The sequence below is a fragment of the Pholcus phalangioides genome, unplaced genomic scaffold (assembly GCF_987345545.1).
Source record: "Pholcus phalangioides strain wild (caught in Gottingen) unplaced genomic scaffold, Ppha-v1.0 ptg000027l_1, whole genome shotgun sequence".
In the NCBI taxonomy this organism is placed as follows: Eukaryota; Metazoa; Arthropoda; class Arachnida; order Araneae; family Pholcidae; genus Pholcus; species Pholcus phalangioides.
Genome location: NW_028301617.1, coordinates 8,183,986 through 8,208,745, shown reverse-complemented (window position 1 = coordinate 8,208,745; position 24,760 = coordinate 8,183,986). Strand labels below are relative to the sequence as shown.

At 38.9% G+C, this 24,760-nt stretch overlaps 2 protein-coding genes across 2 annotated transcripts in view; both read right to left on the bottom strand.

The window, feature by feature from the left end:
• Positions 1-569: 569 nt before the first annotated feature.
• On the bottom strand, positions 570-1,346 carry LOC149068342 (uncharacterized). The gene has a single exon (XM_089251927.1). The coding sequence runs from the start codon at positions 1,344-1,346 to the stop codon at positions 570-572; it is 777 nt and encodes a 258-aa protein (XP_089108053.1).
• A 3,211-nt stretch (positions 1,347-4,557) lies between these two features.
• The window catches only part of LOC149068341 (apolipophorins-like), a 112,754-nt gene continuing 92,551 nt past the window's right edge, over positions 4,558-24,760 (bottom strand). The window contains exons 26-34 of the mRNA XM_089251851.1: positions 22,247-22,527; positions 19,759-20,039; positions 17,582-17,912; positions 15,192-15,424; positions 14,675-15,076; positions 13,273-13,426; positions 10,824-11,278; positions 8,769-8,877; positions 4,558-5,383 (exon numbers count right to left, since the gene is read on the bottom strand). Coding sequence (XP_089107977.1) covers positions 4,995-5,383; positions 8,769-8,877; positions 10,824-11,278; positions 13,273-13,426; positions 14,675-15,076; positions 15,192-15,424; positions 17,582-17,912; positions 19,759-20,039; positions 22,247-22,527 — 2,635 coding nt within the window. The 3' untranslated portion in view covers positions 4,558-4,994. The remainder of the gene's footprint in view (positions 5,384-8,768; positions 8,878-10,823; positions 11,279-13,272; positions 13,427-14,674; positions 15,077-15,191; positions 15,425-17,581; positions 17,913-19,758; positions 20,040-22,246; positions 22,528-24,760) is intronic.

The window sequence follows — 24,760 nt, the reverse complement described above, 5'->3', positions numbered from 1 at the left end:
ATGCAACACGTCATCTATGGTTGGAAGGGTGTAATGTTCTCTTTGAAGAGCCTTGTTGAGGGGGAGAAGGTCAATGCAAAGTCTCAGTGATCCATCTCGTTTAGGAACTATCACGAACTGATTCACCCAGCTGGTTGGCTCTACTACTCGCTTGATGATTCCTTGCTCCATGAGTCGGTGCAGCTCTTGCCTGAGTTTTTCTCTGAGAGCGATAGGCGGCTTTCGAGGAGGGGAGACCACGGGGACAACTTCCGGATTCACTTTGAGCTTGACTTGTCCCGGAAATTTGCCGACTCCTTCAGAAAAAACGCTTTCCAGTTCTGGCTCCAATATCACATTGCCAACTCTGATGACATTGCTGTGTTGTACAGATATCAAATTCATGGCTTCACATGTGGGAAGCCCCAGGAGTGGTGACAGTTCTTGGTCGACTATAACAAAGTCCACGGTGTGTCGCAACCCAGTCTTAGGGTTATGTATCTCAGCTTTACATGACCCGCTTGTGATAAGCTCCGAATTATTCCACATTTTCAGTTTGCGACGACACGGCAAAAAATTTGTATTCGGTGCTACTTTTGATCTGGGTAATAGGTTGATGGACGCCCTGTGTCTAACTGGAACACCACTCTTCGTCCGTTGACATGGAGAACACACTTTGCAGAATGTGTATTTACCGAAGACACACATTCTACATACTCCTCTTCCAGTTCAGGATAAGTCTCATCCGGGTCGTGTCCGATTTGTCGGATCTGCCTAGCTTTGGATGATCGCCTTGCTTGTATCTGACCCTTCGCTATAGACATACACATGGTCTCAAAATGATTAGCTCTTTTGCATTTTTTGCACACGTGCTTCCATGCGGGACAAGATTCTTTTCTCAACGGATGCTCAAGACCGCAATATTTGCATTCATAGCTTTTATGATTTTGCGAAACTCTGATGGGTTTTTTGACTGCATGTACCTCAGTAAGTGAACGCAGGACTGTACTCTCATGTGTGGCTTTGTATGCTGTCCTACAAACATCAATGCATTTCTCAAGCGATAGAGACCTGTGCTTAACGAGCTCTGCATAAGTATTCGAATCGCGGATTCCGACAACAATTCTATCTCTGAGTAGCGAGTTCATATATTTGTCGTAATAACCGCATACTTTAATCTGGCTTCTAAGAGCCGCCAAGAAGTTATCGAACGACTCACGTTCGTTTTGGCTTCTTTTATTGAAGAGAGCTCTCTCATAAGTCTTGTTCGTCTGGCCGATCGCGAAAGCTTCGAACTTCTCGAAGATCTCGGACACCTTTCGATCATCTTCGTCGGACGCGATATCCAGACCATCGTAGAGTCGCATGGCGTCGTCATCTAAGCACGAGAGAAAAAGCGCTACTCGATATGGTTCCGGCTGGTCGTCCAGTTGACAGAGGGTGAGGTAATTGTTCCATCTCCGGTGAAATAACTTCCAATTCGCTGCAGGTTCTTCTCCGAATGCGAGACTTGGTAGCTGCAAACCATGGAAAGGCGGCGGCCGTCAGCTGATGGTTTCACGCTGTGCTACTTCGTTCATGCTGCGGCAATTCGGCTTCTTCCTTGCTCTGAGATGGAGTTACAACACCGCTGCCACCATGTTTCGTGATGCGACTACATCCATTACGAACGAGAACATAACTGACACTTTAATAATAAACATCCGGCCTACACATATGTTGCCATAACAACCGAAACGACATTCGAATGCCATACTGTTGCCATTCCGCGACTCGTTATAATAATAATGATGGTACATTAATAACATTTTAAACAGTAAGCACATGTAGCATTTAGTTGTCTGTTTCAATGAATATCGTGATGGCTGAGTACAAGAACGAGGAATACGCTGATATGCATCTGATTTACTGTCGAGCAGATGGAAATGGACGCTTAGTACAGCGGATGCACCAACAGCAATATCCCATGAGGCGTTGTCCACACCATATTACCTTCGCCACGATCGATCGACTACTACGGGAGACAGAGACCCTCCACCCAATACGGAATGATGCAAGGAGACCGCGCAATGTGCGAACTCCTCAAATGGAAGAAACCGTGCTGCAACGGTTTGCCGATTCCCCGTCGACAAGTACACGAGCGGTTGCAGCTGAACTCCATGTTCAGCACACGGCGGTCTGATATCATACGTGGTATCTTCGAGTGCGTCCGGGAATCATTTTTACGTCGTTGTAAAATATCATTGTTACGGCCGTTAGCGGCCGCCACTTCCAACAACTCTTGTAATAACTAATCAAGTAAGAGGCCTTTCACACGGAGCGGATGCGGACGTGGGTCCGGAAGAAGTTTTAACAATTGGAATGTACTGCGCCTTTCAGACGAGCCGAAATATCTCCACACTTAGGAAATGTTCATGCGGGTCCGAACGTCGTCCGCATGTGTCAAAACCTAAGCGCGGGCTCCGCATCCGCACATAGAAGTTTTGACAATAGGTTTATTCGGGGCTATTCACACGATGCGGATCGAATTCGTCCGCATCTTTGGCTACTTTTTAACGGAATTTTTTTAATTATTTTGCCATAAATACCCTTAAAAACACTATATGAGGGTCCCTGTTCATCAAATATGATGTACCCACATACGTCTATCCCTCCGTTTCCTTCTGAGATTGAGAAATAGCAACTTTAACTGCCTTTTGTCCATATTTCACAATTTTATACAATAAAACCTGCGAACAACTGACGGGACCAAAATTATAAGCCGTTCTGTTCATTACGAATATTTAATTGACTACATACTTTAATAACTTTGAAATTTAATTTAAAAATTTTCATTTTTTCTTTTTTTAAAATTTTTAAAATTATTTAAAAACTATAAATATTTGAAATTATTTTAAATATTTATTATTTTTTTAAATTTTTAATATTTAAATTTTTTAAATTTTTAATATTTAAATTTTTTAAAAATTTAAAAAAATACTTTTATTAAACAACATTATCCACGTACGGTGTTCACTCAGGGCCTATTGGATTAAGACGTTTGAAGACCCTAGTACTTGAATATTTTTGGTGGTTTCCCCCGATACCTACAAGTTTATTTTACTCGATATTCAGTCTATAAACTTAAAAAAATGAAATTTTATATTTCAGAAATGACTAATCTAAGGATGGGATTTCACTATAAAAGGTTTATGAAAGTTATTTTATAAAACTTGAAAAAAGCAACCAATAAATTTATCGATTGCATTCGAGCAAATGCAACCGATTAGCTGATTGGTTGCATTTTTAAAAGAATTATTATAAAATTTTTATAGGGAATCTTATCTGGGCTTAAGGCCGGGATCACACTATAAAATTTTATAAAAGATCTTTTATAAAAGTTTAAAAACTCAAAAAAACCGGGGATCTTATGGGGTGAATTTTTCACGTTCTATCAAAGAGCTTTTACAAAACTTTTATAGTGTAATCCCGGCCTAAGGCTGGTATTACCCTATAAAACTTTGATTAAAATTTCTTTTACAAAATTTGAAAAATGCAATCAATAAACACATCTGTTACATTCGGGCGAACTTACCTGATCCGCCTATTGGTTGCATTTTTCAAGTTTTATAAACAAACTTTTATCAAACTTCTATAGTGTAATCCCGGCCTAAGACAGAATTGTGATGTGTATTTCTAAGCACAGACATTTTGAAAGTCTCCACCTCTTCTCCTTTTTTCATACTTGCAAATTCTTTGACGTCTCCTGAAGAATTTTTGGAACATCGAATGTTTTGGATTGGATTTTTCGAACATTGCATGTTTTGGGAATTTTTCCGAAAAGACAGATTTTTTTTTTTTTCAAAATCTTTTGAAAATATTTTAAGATATTTTCTCCCATCGACTGTTTGTGAGGATCAGAATGAACGCATCTTTATACCCATATTCTATGGGGCTCTAGATTAAACCACCAAAGAATGCCTCTAGGCTGCCTATGGGCACTGAATCAGGGGTAAAGGAGAAAAATAATCACAAAAATTGCGAAAAAATAGTTTTTATGCACGAATTTCTGCTCTTGTGAAAGTGTATGCGGATCCGCATCCGCACCGTGTGAAAGGGGCCTTAATCTTTTTGTAGTTATTATTGTACTTTTTGTCTGTCTAGCGTGACGTCGAAACCTGCATGCGCTTTCCGCGATTTTCACACTCTCAACGTGGTTCGTGACCCCATGTTCCAGTGCAATTTTTGTTTCTCTTGATGTCTACTAACAACCCTCTGAGTTTGTCGGTCCATTAACAAAACTCTCTGTATAAATTGCGTTAAGAAGAGATGCTATTGTGTACTAACGAAGGGGATATAAAATTAGTGACTAGAAGAAGTGTGCGCATACTAGTCCGTTGCATTCCAAAATCTTACGATACAAGATGTTAGGTGAATAAACAATTCAGTTACAACTTGGTATAAAATGTGAAATACGTAAACAGTGCATACATAATCGTATTATTTGTTATGAAGTCCCTTTTGTTTGGTCCTCAGAGGTGACGCTATACCGACGTCTTACTGTGTAAATTCATGTCTTCCTTATCAAGAAACACCAGGTAGTAGAAAATTTGTTTTTATTCATTCCCATTTACATTGTTTTTACAAAAATATTCATTATATAATTTTTTTGCCATCAAAAGACAAGCAGATTTGATCCTTTAATAAAGTTCATCGAAGCTCTTTATCTTTTGCTCCGTAGAATGTATGAATACTGTATATGAATATGACGATGTAAAATAACAAATGTGGAAATGAATCATGATTTTTTTTTTTTGAAACACGGTCAGTAAAAAAACACACAAAGAAGAAAAAAACATTAAATGTATCAAACTGAAACGAAAAACGCACTCACATACAGTTCTAAAACACTTACACATCCATCGTGAAACTTATTTCTTTATAACGTTTACGACTCAAATAAAGGTAGGGGGGGTTCTTGCTAAATAAGCACTTTCTCAGAATCCATTGTGGGTAAAAGTCCATGAAACTCAAATTCAAAGTACCATATTCAAAATATAAGAATAGAACGGTGTGAGAGGCGTGCGAAATTTGCACGATTTACAAACGGAAAAAGGAATTCTTGGTTCTCTGATAGTACATGGTTCACATATCGTTTTCGCCGTATGATCAGATGTGGATGTGCAATCACACAACTGGCAGGGTGAAACATTAGCAGATTTTGCTACGCGACGAGCGAAAATTTTCTTCCAGGCGTTCGTCTCCTTTTCCAACAATTCGCTGGAAAAGAAGCTGCCATCCACATCTTGAGCTAGAGCTACGCACGAATCTTTAGGCACATTCACAAACGGTCTCATACTCGGCTCCCCAGTCAGGTTCTTTTGCGATACATCCTTAACGTGATACACAGTGTCAGCGTCAACACCTGGAAAGGACAAAAGTAAAGTTGTTCACCAACAAAATACAGAGAGATCAGAAACTCCTTAAAAACTTTGAAAGTTAATGAAACAACAGCAGGTTTCCTGAAACTTGTTATTACGTAGTTTGAAGAATACGGGAGAAATGGAGAAACAGGAAAAATTCTTCAATCAAATAGTTGTGATCTGATCCAAACTGAACCGATCACGAATGACGTTGCTGTTACGTTGCTAGACATTATAGCACCAGTATATGATATAAATTGAGTGCACACCGTTGTGAGCTCGCTCTTATCTTGTTACCGATTCATTTACTAACACACAATCGTTCGGTAATCAAAGCTGTATATATTCAATTTCTTCTGGCTGTGCATTCTCGGCCAAATCTCGACACAAATCACTTTAAACAATTAAATTGTGACTTGGGCATTCATAATACTTAATCAATTCAAACAAGAAAAACAAAAGTATATTTTTAAATTACGAAAAAAATCAACTTATAAGCCACTGAAAATAGAAATTGAAATAAAAGTTGATTAAATAAAACAAAAGCATAATCCAACCAAAAGCAGAAAACTCTCTCAACCATCCCCTAAGGCAGAGGTTCCCAACTTTTTCAGTCCGCGTACCCCGAGCTGGCTCGGTTCCTTTCCGCGTACCCCCAACCCCGAATCGTCCAGACTCCCCCCCCCCCTTTTTTTTTGCCGATTACAGTTTTCTAGAAACTTCAGTCAACCTTGACCGCTTCATCAAGAACGTTTCGCAAATTTGGAGACAACGGTTTCGATGCTGGAATCTGTCTGTGAATATAACAGCCCATTTCATTTTGGGAGCGACTTCTGCCACGCGTGCACGACGGCCTGAGTAGCAACCTTCCGTGGATTTTCCCCTATCTGTTGTGAGCCCGATGCATTTTGACCATTGAATTCTTTTTTCAACGAAATAATGATTAATTGCTTCAAGTAAGTCTTTAACAGTCGTACGACCCCTTCAATGGGTGACCAAAAAGATTTACTTCAAATTCTCTTTCAAGTACTTAGCAATTACAAGTAACGCAGAATATTGCGCAACGTCGGTACTTTCATTGACTTGGATATAAAAAAAAAAAAATTCACAACTTTTCACGGGACTTATGACTGTGCTCTCAATATCGTCTGGCATGTCCTGTATTCTTCGAGACATTGCATTATTTGACAGAGACATTGAACTCATTATAAGAGCACTTTCCCCTGCAAACATGCATCTGACAGCATATTTTCACCAATAGTGTGATTTTTTTTCCTCGTCTCGCAATACGATAGCTAATGCAGTAAGAGGTCTCAGTAGCTTTGGTAGAATCACTTTTGGAAGATTCAAAATATGTATTTCATTTCGGTGCTTTAGTCCGCTTCCGCACAGATCTAGTATTTAGCCACTGATCCATAGCGCAAATCGCACGAGTAGCAGGTGCTTGGTAGAAAAGTTGAAGTAGAAAATTGTGGGAATAACACACACGCGCCTCTATACAAACGCCCATAACAAAAGTTAGATGCAACACGAATTAATTCTTTGCTTTTATGCAAAGCCCGACATTGCCAACAAATGCAAAACGCCGAAGAAAAGTGAGCCGAGAGGAAGGAGTTCACGAATTCCGATCATAGGTTGGGAGGAGGGAAGGCCAATCCTTCCAGCGGGCGCAACCCCCTCTGTTATAGAAGATTTTATTGATAGGGAAAGTCAATATACTGTATATTACAACTGACAATATTAGTAAAAACCTTTACCTACCTTTTTAAAATTATTTTTAATCTTTTTTTAATTATTTTGTTCTTTTTTTAGATGGTTGGCCGCCATTACCATTTTCTTTTCGCGTACCCCCTAACGGCCTCTCGCGTACCCCCATTTGGGAACCGCTGTCCTAAGGCCTCTGCGGTGGGGTGTACCATATTATATATATATATATATAATTTTTTTTTATTCCACATTTTTAGTTCATTTTTAAAACAAAGAAAGATTAAACTTTAATGAGGAGATTACCCTACTGTGATCCTAACCCAATTAAAAGCATACCACAAAGAATAAAGAACTACACCTAAAGATGTTCTTTATTCGGGGATGTCTATTGGCTAAAGGTGATCACATGCAAATACCAAGGCCACAACAGCCAAATTGCCCAAAAGAGATGTCTGAAAACAAGATGCCCATAAAAATTTTTAGATAAAAGATTTTATAGTGACGGACTCGCGATGCGAGGATCCGGGTTCGAACCCCACAGTGGTGGTCGGCTGAAGTTGGTTTTCTGTGGTTCCCAACTTCAAGGCTCAAATGCGAGCCGATCTCCCCGTTAAAAAGTCTCGCCACAGACAGCAACAGTCCTACGACGATAAATCATTCAATCATAACACTTCACTCATAGTTAGAAAAACTGGTGTAATCCTGGCGATCCTGGTCGTCAGTTCGTACGTCGGACAGCACTTTGATGACCGCCATTGAAATATAATTGAGAGAGGTTGTATCAGGGATCGCTTCAATGCTTCATTTATCGTTTGGATATGCTCGTTAAGGATTACCACCAGAACGATTTGATGAACACCATCTTGCTTACGTGTGTGACGCCTCACAAGGAGCACCTCGTTGGTACATCGTCACATCTTGACTGCGCTGACGCTAGGTGCCCGGTTTCTCTCAACATTTTCACACCTTGGCGATGACGAGCTCGCCAAGTGTACATGAGTGAGCTCGCCGCTGGTGTACATGACTGTCCTTTTGTACTGTAGCGGTCACTGTAATCGGTGCTTTCTGGTTCTTAACGTGCATGTACAAAGGACGTGGCGTTGAATCAATGACGATAGTGCGCCCTCAGTTCGCAACCCCTATTTGCTGCAGCGACATACAATCTCATCGATTGTTGAAAGTTTGAGAGCGATGTATTCAGCAGAATGACGTTTCGCCGACAAAAGGTACCGCTCGTTCTCTGTAGCTACAACACACACATTCTTGGGGGAGGTGTATGAGTCAATTTTGCGATCGGGGTCGAGTACGAAAAAAAGTAAAAAAATGCAAATTCATGCCTGTGATGGCATGACATATGCTACAAATGAAATTTTTTTTTACCTTACCTGGGGTGGAAAAATGTGCTAAAAAACTTGCACTTCCTTATGTGGTAAAAATTTTCTTCAACCCCCGAGCCGATAGCTAAGGTGTGTTGCAACATTGCCTAAGCATTTCGGCCCGACATGATTTACTTTAAAGACAGTGAAAATGATGTTATCGTATATGCAGTTAATAATTTCTATTTTACCAAAATTATCAACCTGAGAGAATTATTTGGAAGATTTCAAGGTTAAAAAGTTATCTTGGAGTGTATGTCATGTGTGGTTACCTCAAGTATTAATAAATATATCGCTAACTTACCAATTATCATTTCTTTTGAGGATTTTTTTGAACGAAGCTCTCGGCCACTGATAACGTGTAGCGTTATCTCGTGCTTTAGCATAATCTCTTCCAGAATAGGGTAGTATAGCTGAGAAAGAGAGGAAATAAAAGGTGAATTGCATTGACAGTAAAATTTGCAAGTTTATACATTTTTTTTAATTACACAAATACAAAAATGTGTACATACACATATCTACAATATGCAAACATATAATACACACACTCTATTGACCTCGATGGAAATGTCCTTTCCGCACGTAATTCGGATTATGCTTAGTGATATTAGTTCAGCAACAGCCTTATCATTATCGTTTGTACAGGTTCGTTATTGCTTCAGAAAGTATTATTTAAGGTTTATACAGGGTAGTTATAAATAAACTGACACTACTCAAACGTACGTAGCGCCCATTTTTTTTTTTTTTTGGTACCCAGGTCGATAAGGTACTCGCCTAAAGTACCAAAGGATGTTTAGAGGTTAGAGGTGTCGCGAGTTCGATACACGGTTCGTCCTTGTTGGAAAACATTCCTGGCACAGCATGGGTGGAGATACGGGGGGCGGGGGCGTGGAGGGGCATTGCCCCCCCCCCCCAACGTCAAAGGTGGAGTCGACTGATCTAATGTATATATGTATATATGAGCTGACATCATCATCATCATCGTGCCCTCCGAGCAATAATGACCTTGCCCCCCCAGACTTCCAAATCAATCTCTATCAATCTCAGTCTATGTGGCACAGGGGTACAACAGAAACGACGACATGACCACAGAAAGGATTGCTACCGCAGGGAGTCCCACATCGATGGGTTAGCGCACCAACCCCTCGATGAGTATAAAAATAAGCCTGCCGTTCAGAATCGGCAATAAATTGTAGGTCGCGGTCTAATTAGCCCTCGTGTGCAGAAGATGACCGTGGTGCGGCAAAAAATAGTCAAATTCTTTTTTGGTGAATTTTGATGAAACAATTTGATGATTTTTCAGGTATTTTGATGAAACTTCGTATATAGGATATATAGGAAATGGGAAAAATAAAGATTCAATATAAAAAAATAGTTCAATTTTTGACCACCAGGTGAAAAAGTAGTACATTTTTTTTTTTTTTATCACAGTTATCTTTTTCCCATGTTCCAAATAACGTATATACCAAATTTCAATGAACTACGTCCATCGAAAAGGGTGATACACAGGTCGGAGTAGTGTCAGTATAAATAACCTGAGAAGTGTCAGTTGAATTATACTGATACTACTCCGACCTGTGTTGTGCCCGTTGTGGTGGACGTAGTTCATTCAAACTTGGTATATACAGAGCCGTATTTATGTTTTTGCCGCCTGTGGGCTATTCATGCTGTGGGTTTTTCTCTGTGAATGGCCCACATATGTATACAGGATGATTCAGAAAAGATGGGAAAAGCTTTAGGCGGTGATATTACACACTAATACAAACCACTGCCATCAAAGAATGAATGCGCGCGTTTCGAAACAGACGCTCCGCAAACGTTAAAGGTAGCATTCCCCCTATTGAAATTTATCGAGAGGAAAAAGAACACCAGGCATGCAAATGTAACCTGGAGAAGAAGAAGAAACCGCATGCAAATCTGCGCAAAAAGTGAACGAAAAGGTGCGGACGCGAGCCTTGTGAAGTTACTCCAGCGTGCAAAACCGTTCCAACAGTTGTAACGAACGGGATAATGGCGCACTTTAGTAATACTGAAACAGCAGACATGCATTTCAGTATGAAAATACTTAGCGTATTTACCCAGGTTACATTTGCATGCATGGTGTTCTTTTCCCCCGATAAATTTCAACAGGAATGCCATTTTAACGTTAGCGTTTCATGTAAGACCACGCATTCTTTGATGACAATTGTTTGTATTAGTGTGTATTACCACCTCTTTTCCCATCTTTTCTGAATACCCTGTATACAAGTATATTGTATAGGAAATATCTATTTATGCCTATTCTGGGACACCGTGGAGTCCAAGTATGCTAATAAACTTAGAAAATGTTAACTAAATTCAGAAAAAGAATTTTACTTACCGATTTGAAATCGTACCCACATGGTGAACATCCAAGCAGTATTACAGACTTTGCAGCACCACTTCTGAATGGATATTTAACAGCGAGATCAAGAGCTTTCAGTGCGATTGATTTTTCTAACGCCGGCTTTTGCAACAACAACTTGACTCTTCTCGCAACTTTTTCCACGTCATCGACACCAAACAGCACTTTGCCTTCAGATGTAAAAATACGACTAAAGGAATTTCCTTCAACGTTGTTGAAGACAACAACGCCGTATAAATTATCTGCCAGCCTCTCATGTTTCAGCTCTTTATCGATCGTCCTAACCAAATCGCCAATATATTCGGCCAACATGTTATTACAAGCTGAAGCCTCTATCACAAATATGATGTCTGACGAAGACGGAGTGATATTTACGAATTCTTTTCGACTCCCGTACGCCATTTTCGATCCAGTTGGTGCGTCACAAGTAACTGTAAATAAATAAAATAGATTCTTTCTTAGAAGAGAAAAATTCTAAAACAAAGTGTTCACACCATAGAGTTATAATAGTATATAGAGAGAGAGAGCGCGAGGGGTTACAATGTGAAGAAAGGATTGGAGTCACTTGACTCCGGTCAAAATTCTGGTCAGGGAATCTCGCTGGCAATGCTTTCCTTATGGCTGTTCATACGACGATCTCCACGTGCTGTCTTATTTTTTGATTAGAATGGTCAACACTTGCGCAGCTTTCGGATGTTCTGAATGGTTTAGGAAAGGGGAACCAGTATCCTTTCACAAGCGAATACTTTTTTGCTTATTTCCCTTATTATAAATTAAAAATTGGAATATTAAATTGACGATTCAATGGATTTCTGGCGTAATCTCAGTTTTTTACGATTCCATTTTGGATTTAATTCAATTAAAGTTCCAAGTTTTGGTAAAATTCAAACGTCATGAGTCATTATTAAATGTTTTAATAGAATTTTTGGTAATAAATGATTGAAGTAATGAGTTTTATTAAGTTTTAACTGAAATATACGTCTTCGCAAGATTTGGCGAAATTTGGCGAGCTAGTGAGTAGTTCATTCGAGTTTCGCTCAACTTGAAGAAAATATGCTTTTCAGAATGAGGAATTTATGACAAATATTTTATTTAAATAAAATGTAAGGAAAAACTCACCCCCACCCTCTAAACAATGGCAGTTTTGCATAAAAATGTATAACTACCTCTAAAAATAGTAGTATTTTTACCCCTCTTCACGCCTGAGATAAAACTGTTAGAGAATAAATTAATGAAAATTATAGCGTTCGAGAACAAAAATGTCAACACATGAGTTTACTTTTTTCATTTAAATATAACATAGCTGCCAACTTTTGAAAATGGAAATTCGGGAGATTTTCGCGCAAATCCGTATTTTATGTTAAAACCACTCCCTAATAAATACAATAGGGATTTTTCCAAATAAAATAGGGATTTTCAAAACATAGAAGTTGAAGCATAGGGAATAAAATTTCTACTCAAAAACTGAAGTCAAATTAAAATACGGATTTTACACACATGGAAGTTAAACCCTTGGGAATAAAATTCCTACGCGAAAAAAAAAAGTGAAATTGGAGGCAAAACTTCAATGATGTAAAAATAAATATTGCGTTCCATCAGAAACGCTGCGAACAAACATTCTGCGCGAATGACCCCAAAATCATCGGAAGATGAAGGAAAACACCGTCAATTTTTGAAGAACACTGACTTTTTGTGACACTTGCTTGATGTTTTTTTTTTCATTTCACATGAGTGATGATGTCACTCTTTCCACCATGACTGATGTTTATGTCCGTAACACAACTTGTACAAAAAGGAAAAGTCGGCCCTCTTCTGGAACATTTGATGAAAGGAAATTCATCGGAATAAGTATCTTTAAAATTGATTAAATATGTTTTTGCTTATTGTTCATGTTTTGCTTTTGCTTTAATTCATGCTTTGTTATATCGCACGTACGTAACTTCAACAGAAGAAATTTTGACCATATACGCGTCACTATAATCTTCAATTATTATCCAGGACTATTGGCTGCTAAGCCATTTCCCTGCACGATAAGACAAACAACTTTCTTGTTACCATCAGAGGGTTTGTAAAACTTCCTTAAAAAGGGAATTCCCCCATTTACGACGTGTGACGTCATTCCGAAAGGGGAAAAAAAAGAGATTTCATACCCCACAAGAAATTCCTTAGGGATTGTTTTCATAAGCGGGGATTTTTTTTAATGAAGTAGGGAATTTTTAGGGACAATTAGGAATTTTTTGTGATTTTTTGTAAAAATTCGGGAGATTTAAGAACTTTTCGGGAGGTCGGGCGATGAAGCTAAAATTCGGGAGACTTGGCAGCTATGATATAAGATATCAATATACATTCAAATATCTCTCTGCGAATACTGCAATTACTAAGATTGAAAGAAAATTTTTAATTAAAAAAAGATGTTTATACTAACGACATTGCGATGGTAAAGAATTGATGTCGACATAGTTTTTCTCACACTCCATTACATAAGCTACCGCAACGTTACACAAGGCTTTATCTTTGTCTGTGTGCATTTGTGACTCAAGATGTCGGTAACATAATGCGAGATAATCTTCTGGATTTACCTGCGAAATAAAAAAGGAAAATATTTAAATCCTTCCGGTAGTATGTTTTCCTTGCCTAACACAATGAAGGGGATGATCGATGATTTAAAACAACGGATTAAAGTTTTGTTATAGTGACCTGTCATTTATACTTTTCTTCCAGCTATACGACGATATTTTGCGCTTCCAGAAAAAGGAGGGTAGGGAAACTATGCTATTTCATTTTTATTTGTACGACTAATTTTGCGAGTCGAGTTACCTCTCAGCTATGAGTCGCAGGAAGTTTCAATTTATTTGCTTCCCCCCCCCCCGAAAATGACGTTGAAAGTGATCTAGACCGGGGCAGGGGGTGTCCAACTACTCACTGTTCAAGGGCCAACACAATAGTAAGCGGCAGCGTCGCGGGCCGCACCAGGGACGACATTCCGGTGTATTGGCAGCACCAGTAAAAATGGCCCAGAAGACCCGCAGATTTGTATCCGCTATAAATAACATGGTAAAAAAAACGAGCAAATCAGTCATTAAAATTTACCCTGAGCTCCACCCCTTCATAAACTGATACATATTCATTGTTTATCTGGCTCTCGGCTAGTAGATGCAACACATGAAAAATTACCGTTTATTTTTTCAAACTAGTCCACTCAATTGAATCTGTAGTTTGAAAATTTTACAAAGAATTTTTTCCATATTTTTTCTGCACAATTATTCTTATCCATTACTCCTGTTATGGTAACCGTAGTGGATCCGCACGGGTCGAATAGACGCTCGAGGAATTGATTCATGCACCGGTAGACTTCGAGAGAGGAGTTCCATTATTGGGAATGGAAAACGTGCCAAAAGCCAGTCGTATGGGCAGTATTGACTATCATGGGGTAAATCCGTGATGGTACCAAAATAAAATGAACAAGCTTCGCATGGACCAGACAGACTACCTGTAGATGTAAAAGGATGCACGCACATGCACCACAATAAGCACGACTGTTATCTGCTCTAGCTGGTATCAGTTTATATCGCGGATCGTATCGTTGTAGTATCGATCCAGTGTGAGCCTGGCCTCAAGTGTTGCCCCGCAAGCCACTCGTTTGTATCGTAGATCTAAAGACTATGGTTAGGCTTTATAAATTGGTTCTAATTCCACTGATATGAGACCTCAGAAATTTTGTTACGCGTTTTACTCTAAATTGATGGGGTCGTAGATGAAGTTATTACGAGGCATCATGTGTATTGTGATATTGTCAATGCAAGAGAGAAGAAGAAACAACTTATTACTTCACTAAAGCAGGCACTCAGAGACGAAGAGGAATTGCCAAAAACTTCTTTGCAGGCCTTATAGCTAGGGCTATTTTCGTCGAGTTTTACGTCTCGGACCAAGTTTTTCGTCTTGCAAGCTTTGCTTATATCGTAACTTTTGGCAAACGTTGTTACTGAATTCGGTATCTGACCTTTGGGCCTCCTAAAGTCATCGGAAGGCTCGTAATTGTAGGTACCAAACATGCCCGCCGTTTTTCCATAGTAAAATCCTGACATCGTGGTTACACAGATTTCATAATGTATATGACACTTGATTTGATTTCCATGACGATCATCGATTACAATTTCGTTTTTTTCTCTTCTTACAGCAATATCTTCAGTTTCGTAAGGCAAATCAACTGTTTTCTCTCCTGCTTTTACCTGTGAAGCGAATAATAAAATTATTTAGTCGATATACGCCGATAGAATAAGCTTATTTTGAACTTTACAACAATACATAATAATAGTAATATTTCGTTATAAAAATACAACTCACTATTTTGTCTCCTAAATTTACCAATACAGCTGTGCGTTTCGAAAACACTCCCACAGAAATACTAGATCTTTCATCAGATTCGTCCGTTGAGAGAGAGAATATTGGAGTTGTCACCAGTGAAAAATCCCCATCTTCAAGATCACTTGCCAAGAGGTAAGCACATTGACCATGGAAATCATAAAATGTTTTGTCGAATGTAATGTAATGTACTTTTCCGACAATCATTGCGGTTTCTAGAAGTAAATCAAATCGAATCGTCAGTTTTATTTGAGGAACCATCTATTATAGTCAAAAACAAAGTGATAGCAAAATGAAAATATACATATAATAATCATCAACACAAATAAAAACTAGTAAATTAATGTACCAAATATGGTACACCGGAAAAAGTGTAACCTATCATGATCTATGAAGTTCAGTTAGCTTCTGGGAAACGGCGCCTGGCAGAGTTTTCTTTTATACACGTCCTTTAAAAAAATTAGAACACCCCCCCCCCCCCCGAGAAATTTACGAGAGCAGTTAATGAAATGCTCAAGCTAGAAAGCCGAAATTAAGGTTACGGTTGTAATTTGTATTTTCATCTTCAAAAAGTTCTTCTTGAGTATACCTGCGGCAAAGCATTTGCATAAAGTAGATTGAATGTTTCTAAAAGTGTCAAATTACTTTCTCTTTGTTTCAAAAAAATTAGAACATCTGACTTGGAACGGATTATTACATGAATATTTTCATGCAAATCTACATCAACTTGACTGAGTTCGTGTTTTATGTCTTTCCTCGTAAACGCAGAATCGTTCAAACTTCGCAATACGGATAGAAAAACCGGGCATTTCTATAAACGCAAAATTACATGTGTATTTGGTAGGTTAGTATGAGGAAACGTGCTGATATCGTACAAATGCACTGTAGTGTGGCTATCTTTGGCCTTAAACATGCATCAAGACATTGAATTGATAAGTCTCCAGCACAGATCTGGATCGTGTCTCAACCACGAATCCCATCGTCGCTATTTTAGAGCGCTGCCGGTTTGCAATTGATCAACTTTTTTTGTAGCTCGACTCCACAATCACTTGATAATATCAGCATCAGGTACAATCATCATATATCACGGAACCACCGAAGTATCGATAATGTTTGATGGACATTGCTGAATTCTAGATCCAATCTGCGTTTTCCATCTTCATACGAAGTCTTCGGCTTCTAGAACCAAAAAATAGAGACCAGTGAATCAGTAGACTTCTCTGTATGGAGGTGTACAATTACATTAGGCTCTCTACCTTTGGATTGCAGAAGTTGAAGACTTGCATGGAGATAGAAATTTCATTTTGTTATCAAGATTTTGACCATGTCCAAGAAGCTGTATCGATGCTGCGGTAATTTACACTGGAAAAATCTTGATGACAAAATGAAATTTCTATCTCCCTACAAGTCTTCATCTTCTGCAATCCAAAGGTAGAGAGCCTAATGTAATTGTACACCTTCATACAGAGAAGTCTACTGATTCATTGGTCTCTATTTTTTGGTTCTAGAAGCCGAAGACTTCTTTTGAAGATGGAAAACGCAGATTGGATCTAGAATTCTGCAATGTCCATCAAACATTATCGATACTTCGGTGGTTTCGTGATATATGATGATTTGTACCTGATCCTACCTAGAGATTATGGAGCCGTACTAAAAAATGCTAATCAAGCCCAGGAAAGTACCTTTACTGACCTCTCGTCATTAACATGAGAAACGCGACCATTCTACAGTGGGACCTCCCATAATGGACACTCCCGTTAGCGACACCTCTACTGACGGACACAATTTTGAATTACATCGACGGGACTCCTTGTTAGCGGGAAAAAATTATCGGTCCCATGGATGTCCGTTATCGAGAGATTGAAAATACCGCAGTATACGAAAAGGTGGATAGATGTTCCATTTTGATAGAAACGACTGACTTCACATAGTAATTCCTACGAAAAACATTCCCGTTTGAATAATCCCGGTTGAATTGACAGAGCTTATAGCAAAGATTTATAAACCGTTAAAAAATGCATTTCAGGAAGAAAGTGGAAATGTTTCCTTTTGAAAATGAGCTCCTCATTCGTGCCTAAATATGTGAAATAGGCCTACCTTACTTACATACATTTCAATGAGCTCAGCGTAATCGATCATGATTTTTGCGATCTGATATCTGTCTTATGGGTTTTTTTTATATTGAAATTTGAAAGATTTTAACTACACAAGTTCTTTAGTTTTCGAAGATAACCAAATTTTCACACGTTGTGTCTATTCTTTCGAAAGATACTGCACTATATAAAGTTCAAATGATAGATTTAATCGACAGAACTGTTCAGTACGAGTTAGTTTCGATTTCAGAGGATATAGTTGCAATTTCCCATTCTTACCTTTGAATGGAGGTAAAAGATTTCGAAAGTCCATTGCTCGCTTCAGTTTGACTAACGCTGATTTCAATGAACACGTTTCGGAAACCTTCTGTAACTTGTACATATTCGTAGAAGCTATACTGAAAATCTCATGCGATGCATCTATTAATATCGGAGCCACGAGCAAGTCAATATCGAAAATCCCTCGCTCAATATCGAAAGCGTTGATCTCGAAAAACTTTGGTTTTTGTTTTTCTACGAGTAAATAGGCCTCTTGCATATATTCTTTTACAATCGATCTGAACTTCAAGTACTTCTCCACGTAATCAAATGTGAAAACATCATTCAGAACCTACAAAAATCATTTTTAAAAACAGTATACATATAAAATTTGAATAAATTGAGCTAAACTGCTGAAAAACGTAATACGGCATTTAAACCTCATTAGCTACAGGAAAAAAGACCATGAAAATATGCTCTGTAATTCAAAAACATTTTCTCTAAAAAAATAAGAAAATATACTTTTTAAACAAATCTAAAAACTATGCATGTATTTGGAATTTAGTACAGACATTGTATTGAACTGCCAAAGCCCGAAGTGCAGCCGATTCGCGACGGGACTGGTGACTTCACGAATTGGCTAAGAGTTTTGGCCCAAGTCTGAATTGCAGAAATGATTCGGACTTTGGCCCGACATTTCGCGAAGTGGCCGGAGATCCTTAGCCAAAGCTCGATGTGCTGATGTAAGACAGCCAGGTAGGAGCCAAATCCATTTAATTCATCGCCAACGAGTGATATATATAGCAGCTGTGTGTTGGATAGTGACGAGAAAAAAAAAGAGTGAAATTTGAGAAAAAAATCTATAAAAATAATTATATAAACATATAGTTTTTCCTGCCAAATTTTGGAGGAAAAAACTGATTACCGCATCGTGATTGAGGTTTGATGGGTTGCCATAACTGCCGTGGACATAATTATCACGGAAAAATACGCCAACCTGACGATGATCCCGAATCATGTGTTTTGTTATCGGACTTCAGACCGGGATCATCGACCACTTCACGAGCTTCGCGAACTGGCCGGCCCCGTTGCGAATTAGAAAATTTCGGGCTTTGACACTAACATTTATACTTACACTGGATGGATACTATCGATCGCCCAATCGACCCGACACACGTGAAAAACCAACATAACAAGTTATTTTCCATTTTATGATTATACATTATTGACGAATATTTAGGGAGTTATAACGTTTTGAGGTTTTGTGACGTGTCACTTTTTTAACTGTCAGTTACGCGCCAAGCACCTAACGAAAATAAATTTGTTCCCAGCGAAGGCTTGTAGTTTTTTGAAAGAGAATTGAAATGTTAAATCCTGTTAGAAGGCAATTTAGGCTTCATTCTTTCACGATTGGCGCTTTTCTGTTGCCATGTAGCGAGATGTTATAACCTTGTTATTACGTGTTAGGTTCCCCGGAGGCACCCGAGTCCACTGGGACAATGTGATTACATCACCGAGTGTGACAGAGCACGGGTGTCTCTCGGCTCCTATCGCTATCATTATCCTTATCTTTGTCTCACTGCTCGAGTATGTGAGGTGTAGAATGCAATGTAGAATTGTATTGTAGAAAACAATACAATTGTTTTCGTCACTAGTCTCTATTATGCACTCCCGTACCTCGTGGTCGCCTTAGTCTGACTATGTATGCGTTCGATCTAAGAGCGATGGCAAGTTGCCTAACAAGTCGCTTATATGCGCAAGACCAGTATAGTAGTCCCGCGCATACACGCGCCTTGTTATCGCTCGACAAGACTGTAGCTTCCAGTGGATGACAAGCCATAATACTATTCAACAGCAGATGCATGCAAAACATCGAGGTACGTTTCATTTCCCAAATACATCATATCACAATAAGCTTCGTTGACATTCGATTAAGAAACACACAGTTGGACTGCCAATAAGCATTATCCTTTGCCGTTACTCGGTCAGAAGCCATGTTCAGCTACAGAAGAACAAAAACTATTTGCTGAGTGTAAAAAAAAACAATAATCGTAGAATAAAAGCCAGTGGTTTCAAATTGGCGACATGAGCTAAAACTAATTTTTAATTGTTAGTCTGTAGTCACATTTATGTGACTCAACTGTGCATTTTAATATCTAATTCATATCTAATACGTAGTATTTTTTAGTTTTACTTACCGCATTGTATTCTCTGTTGAAAAATGAGCGGATTTGTTTTAAATTTTCATTTCGTACAAGTTGGCTTCTTGTTCGGATACCGAACTGAACTGCTTCTTTGACATATTCCACATATTTTCCTTTCAGACTTTCACACACGTCCGAGAAGAACTCTTTCACATCTTGCATGAACGGCGATTTAAATATTTCATGTGATCTTATGCGTTCAATGTAATTAGTAATTTTCTCTTTCAAAGAACGGCTCAACTCCAAAATCTTTTCAATATATCCTCGGATGCTTTCTGTGAAGAAATATTACTACAAATAATGAGAATCTATAATGTGCGAAGAAAGATATGCCTAGAAATACAGATCATTTTAATTTTTGTATGCATTACTTGAAATGGATTTCAAAACCTGATATGGATAATTATTTTATTGTTATATCAGATCATAAAAATGAAATAAAATTATGAAAACAGCAGAAAATCATAAAGAGAAAATCGTGAGAAATGTAAAAAAGGAGAAAATCATGAGAAAATGAGAAAAGTAAAAACGGAGAAAATCATGAGAAAGTGAGAAAAGGAGAAAATCATGAGAAAGTGAGAAAAGGAGAAACTCATGAGAAAGTGAGAAAAGGAGAAAATCATGAGAAAGTGAGAAAAGGAGAAAATCATGAGAAAGTGAGAAAAGGAGAAACTCATGAGAAAGTGAGAAAAGGAGAAAATCATGAGAAAGTGAGAAAAGGAGAAAATCATGAGAAAGTGAGAAAAGGAGAAAATCATGAGAAAGTGAGAAAAGGAGAAAATCATGAGAAAGTGAGAAAAGGAGAAAATCATGAAAAAAGTTAAAAAAGGAGAAAATCATGAAAAAAGTTAAAAAAGGTGAAAACCATGAGAAAGTGAGAAAAGGAGAAAATCATGAGAAAGTGAGAAAAGGAGAAAATCATGAGAAAGTGAGAAAAGGAGAAAATCATGAGAAAGTGAGAAAAGGAGGAAAACATGAGAAAGTGAGAAAAGGAGAAAATCATGAGAAAGTGAGAAAAGGAGAAAATCATGAAAAAAGTTAAAAAAGGTGAAAACCATGAGAATGAAATCAGAACAGAAAATCATCATACTTAATTAGGAAATAATTATGAATATTTATAATTCCACGTATAAAGCCATAAAAGTCATGTTATCATGAAAATATCCAATTAAAAGTAATTACTTTTTTTAACATACATATACCGTGGCGTCGGAGCCGGTGGTGCTGTGGGTGCTCGAGCACCCACGGTAATTTTTGTCATGGGTCGCGGCACCCTCAGAAAAAAGATTCAGAAATGAAAATTTTGTATGTAAAGGCTCAACCCACGGATATACCTTTGCATAAGAATGACCAAAAGAAATAAACTGGGGACAGTGGCTTTGGGTCTGGGGGTGCTGCAGCACCCACGGTAATTTATGGCATGGGTTGATGGGATAGCACCTTGAATTGATTGCGAAGTCAAAATTTCCTATTTAAAGATCAAGACGAGCATCCACAAGTTCCGAAGATTTCCCCGACACCCTTGTACATATGTACATATATGCATTATGAAAGAGGCGCAAAAATAAAATGGTGGATCAAATGAAACTCGTCTTGGTAGATTTACAAGGCAAAGAAAAAAAAAATTGGGGTAGGCGGTGTCACAGACACGGCCGCAGGTTCTCACTTGGATACGTTTTTTGTGCCTTGAATCGCGTGTTAGGCCGGCTTTGTCTTTGGAATAGATAACAAACGATACCAGTGTCGTTTATTTTCGTTGTGAACTGCTCGAGATATAGTGGGGGAAAAAATTGTCTCGAATCAGGGCCGTGGGCCTGATGCCCAGACGGGAAGTGATATCAAAACCACCGAACTGATATCATTGGGTGCATTTTTGCCATGTGAATCTGAGAATACCATTGCTGTTGACGTAAGTTGCGTACTTTTTTGAGATATATCTGGAACTTTGGCTCCTGAGGAAAAAACTGTTTAGTTCATAAAAAAACGCTGGGATATACTATAAAAATTTGATAAAAACACTTTTATAAAACTTGAAAAATACCAGCAATAAGCTCGGACAATAAGATTGGCACCATCTTATATATAAATGTGAAAGTATGTATGTCTGTTCTTTATACAAATCTACAATTTTAGACTACAATCGTCGCCAAATTTAGCATATATATACCAAACATGGCCTGGATTGAACCATAGGCTGCTTTAAAAGTTCGTCAGAGCTGGGCAAAAAACTGTCGGGCAAACAATGGTTTCTGGGGCTCAACAATCCCTTTCGGAATGTTTACTTTGGTTACCGTGGTTTCTTAACAATCCGTTTCACACATGTATATGCCTTTACAATGGTTTGGCACTTCTTTTATGCTGCCAGTATTATGTATAATAGTTCATTATAATGGTCTGTCACGTTTTCAATCCTCCTAGGAATTGAAGAAAAACCCGGGAAGCGCCGGGTATTTTTGCTGGTCTATACATAATTGATACTCACCTGGAAGGTACAAGCGATTGAATGTAGCTTTGGACGCTTCAATAACTTTGCCGAAACCACCGTTTCTCGTTAAAGCTTCCATGAGAAGATCACATTCTTTTATTGAATTTTCACAATGAGTTTGGAGTTTCTCCATTTTTTCTTTCGCCGCTGCCAAGAACAGTTTGAAGAGCCTTTGAATTTCATCTTTCACTTCGAGCAGATATTCATTAACTCCATTCATTACTTCATCAAATGGTTTCTTGAATGTTTTCAAAAATCGTTTGATGTAGCCTAAAGACCTAGAAGAGAATGGCAAATGGCGAACATCATCGAAATGTCTTAAATCAAATAAATTCTAAGGACACGGGGGAATCTTTCCAGAAACTAACACACTTGATGCAAATACATACACAGTAGAGTAGTCTGGACTCTTCGGGACCTACAATATATATGTATAACAGACGTAATAACAGATGATTTAATTTTAATCTAATGGTTTTCCAAGACTTTATGTTTATCCCTCCTCCCCTCACGCCCAAGAATTTTTTCAGCGATCCCACGGTACCCCATGTTGAATCCATAACTATTACCGCCTTCCTGGTATGTTTATTATCCTCTTCTGGAAACATTTATTTACTGGGGGCCGTTCAAGCATTACAGTCAGTAGATTTTTAGCCATTTCTGATCCCTCCTCTGTCAGCAAAACTCTTAACACCCCATGCTTGTCAGCAAAATTTCAACAGCTCTGATGCCTCTCCTCACGCATATTGGGATCAGAGACAAACGTGAGGAAAGCGGCATGAGTCCCCTCCCCCTCAGACGATCAAAAATTAATTTTTGATTTAAATTTTTTTTAAATTAGAATATCGGAAGAAAATACCTTTGTGCATATATGTTGTTATGTTGTAGTCCCCCATTTCTGTTAATTTCAATGCTATTCCTACGGACTTTTTGCCCACCCTGTATCTGTAAATCACTTGTCATGACATGTTCATCCTTGTCAGAAAAATACGGATAGTGTATTACCACGTGCGGACAGAACACTGATAAGTGGTTCGATGATAATTATTTCGATGAATAAAGATAATACATACGTGAATAAAACTTATACACTCGTGTCAAGCCTAGCCCAATACGTTCCAAGGTTGGTCATGGGCGAGTAGTGTGGCCGGCAATGATCGCCAAATGTTGGAGGTTGGAGGGCGGGTCGAAGAATGACCAGGATTGTGGCCCCACATTTTGGATATAAGGGCCACATTTGGATTTAGGTATAACAGGGGCCCCTAGGCTGGGAGCTTTAGCGGGCCCCTCTATAATGAATTTTTTCGCGAAAAAACAAAAAATGACGAGAATCGTCCCGGGCTCCAGCCATGGAGCCCTGTCAGCCCTACCTTTGTGGGGACCATGACCAGGAACGCCGAAAGTCAAAAATGTTTGGTATTGCTCGAGTAATGAACATAATGTTCACTTGGATATGTATGAAGACCATATGTCACACATTCAACAAAAATGTCCCGTTTTTGGTAAATATCCCATCGCCCAAACTGGGGGGGGGGGGGGAGTGGGCTATATTTGAAGGATGATTGGTGTTGCTTTAGCAACACGAGCATATATGTTCCGGCGTTCCTGACCAGGACCTTCGAGCAACCACCCCAAGTCAAAGGATCCACGTTCTTTCTCTATCAAGTAACGCTATGCCAGTGTGTGGCAGAGTTGCTAGGTCATTAAAAAATTCCCAGCCAAAATCCTCTTCAAATGTAGCCAAAAAGTGGCCCAAAATACTTGAGCCTGTGCTGCCATCTATGAAACAGTAGGCTTGACGACAACACCTACAAAAGTGTGGCTTATATTTTTCTTGTTATAGTCAGTAACTCCCCCCCCCCCCCCCCAACCCAACTTTTCACTTTTACGAAAAAATATTTTTTTACCGAATAAATTGATTTCTTTGAAATGTTGAGAAAGTCAGGGCTACACATTCTCTCTCTCCTGGAAAAACGACTCAAAGATGGCCTGGAGTCGAGGCCATCTTAAAAGCATCATGGGCCCCCGGGCAAATTGATTTTGCTCAGCTGTCTATCCAGACCACAAATGCCTACTTACAAATTCACATGCTTAATCTCGCAAATCTTAACCGTATCTCTGACGTGCCCGTGTTGGCCCATGCGTTAAGACGGCACTGGTTCCTGGGCTTGAGCTCTGCCAGCTCCACGCTTGTGGAGGCTACGGTTTCTTTCACAGGCTTCTGCGGTCTAGATACTATGTTTCCCAACCGTCGGACCGGAGCTACACCTTCTATAGCAGAAAGCCTCAGCGCGAAGCTCGTGACGTCACAGAAGTCGCCTATTTCCCTTATAGTCATTGGATATACTGCAAAAAAAAGATAGATTTCGCATACGTCAGGCTCCTATATCCAATGGCTACAGGTGAAATGGGTGACTTCAGTGACGTCAAAGCTTTGCGCGGAGGCTTTCTGGGATCGGGGCCAGGTATGACAGCAATCCTACCACTGGTGTCGTCTAACGCATTGGGCCA

What these genes read in the sequence shown, in the direction of transcription:
- LOC149068342 (XM_089251927.1), bottom strand. Translation starts at nt 1,346, where the DNA reads ATGCGACTCTACGATGGTCTGGATATCGCGTCCGACGAAGATGATCGA.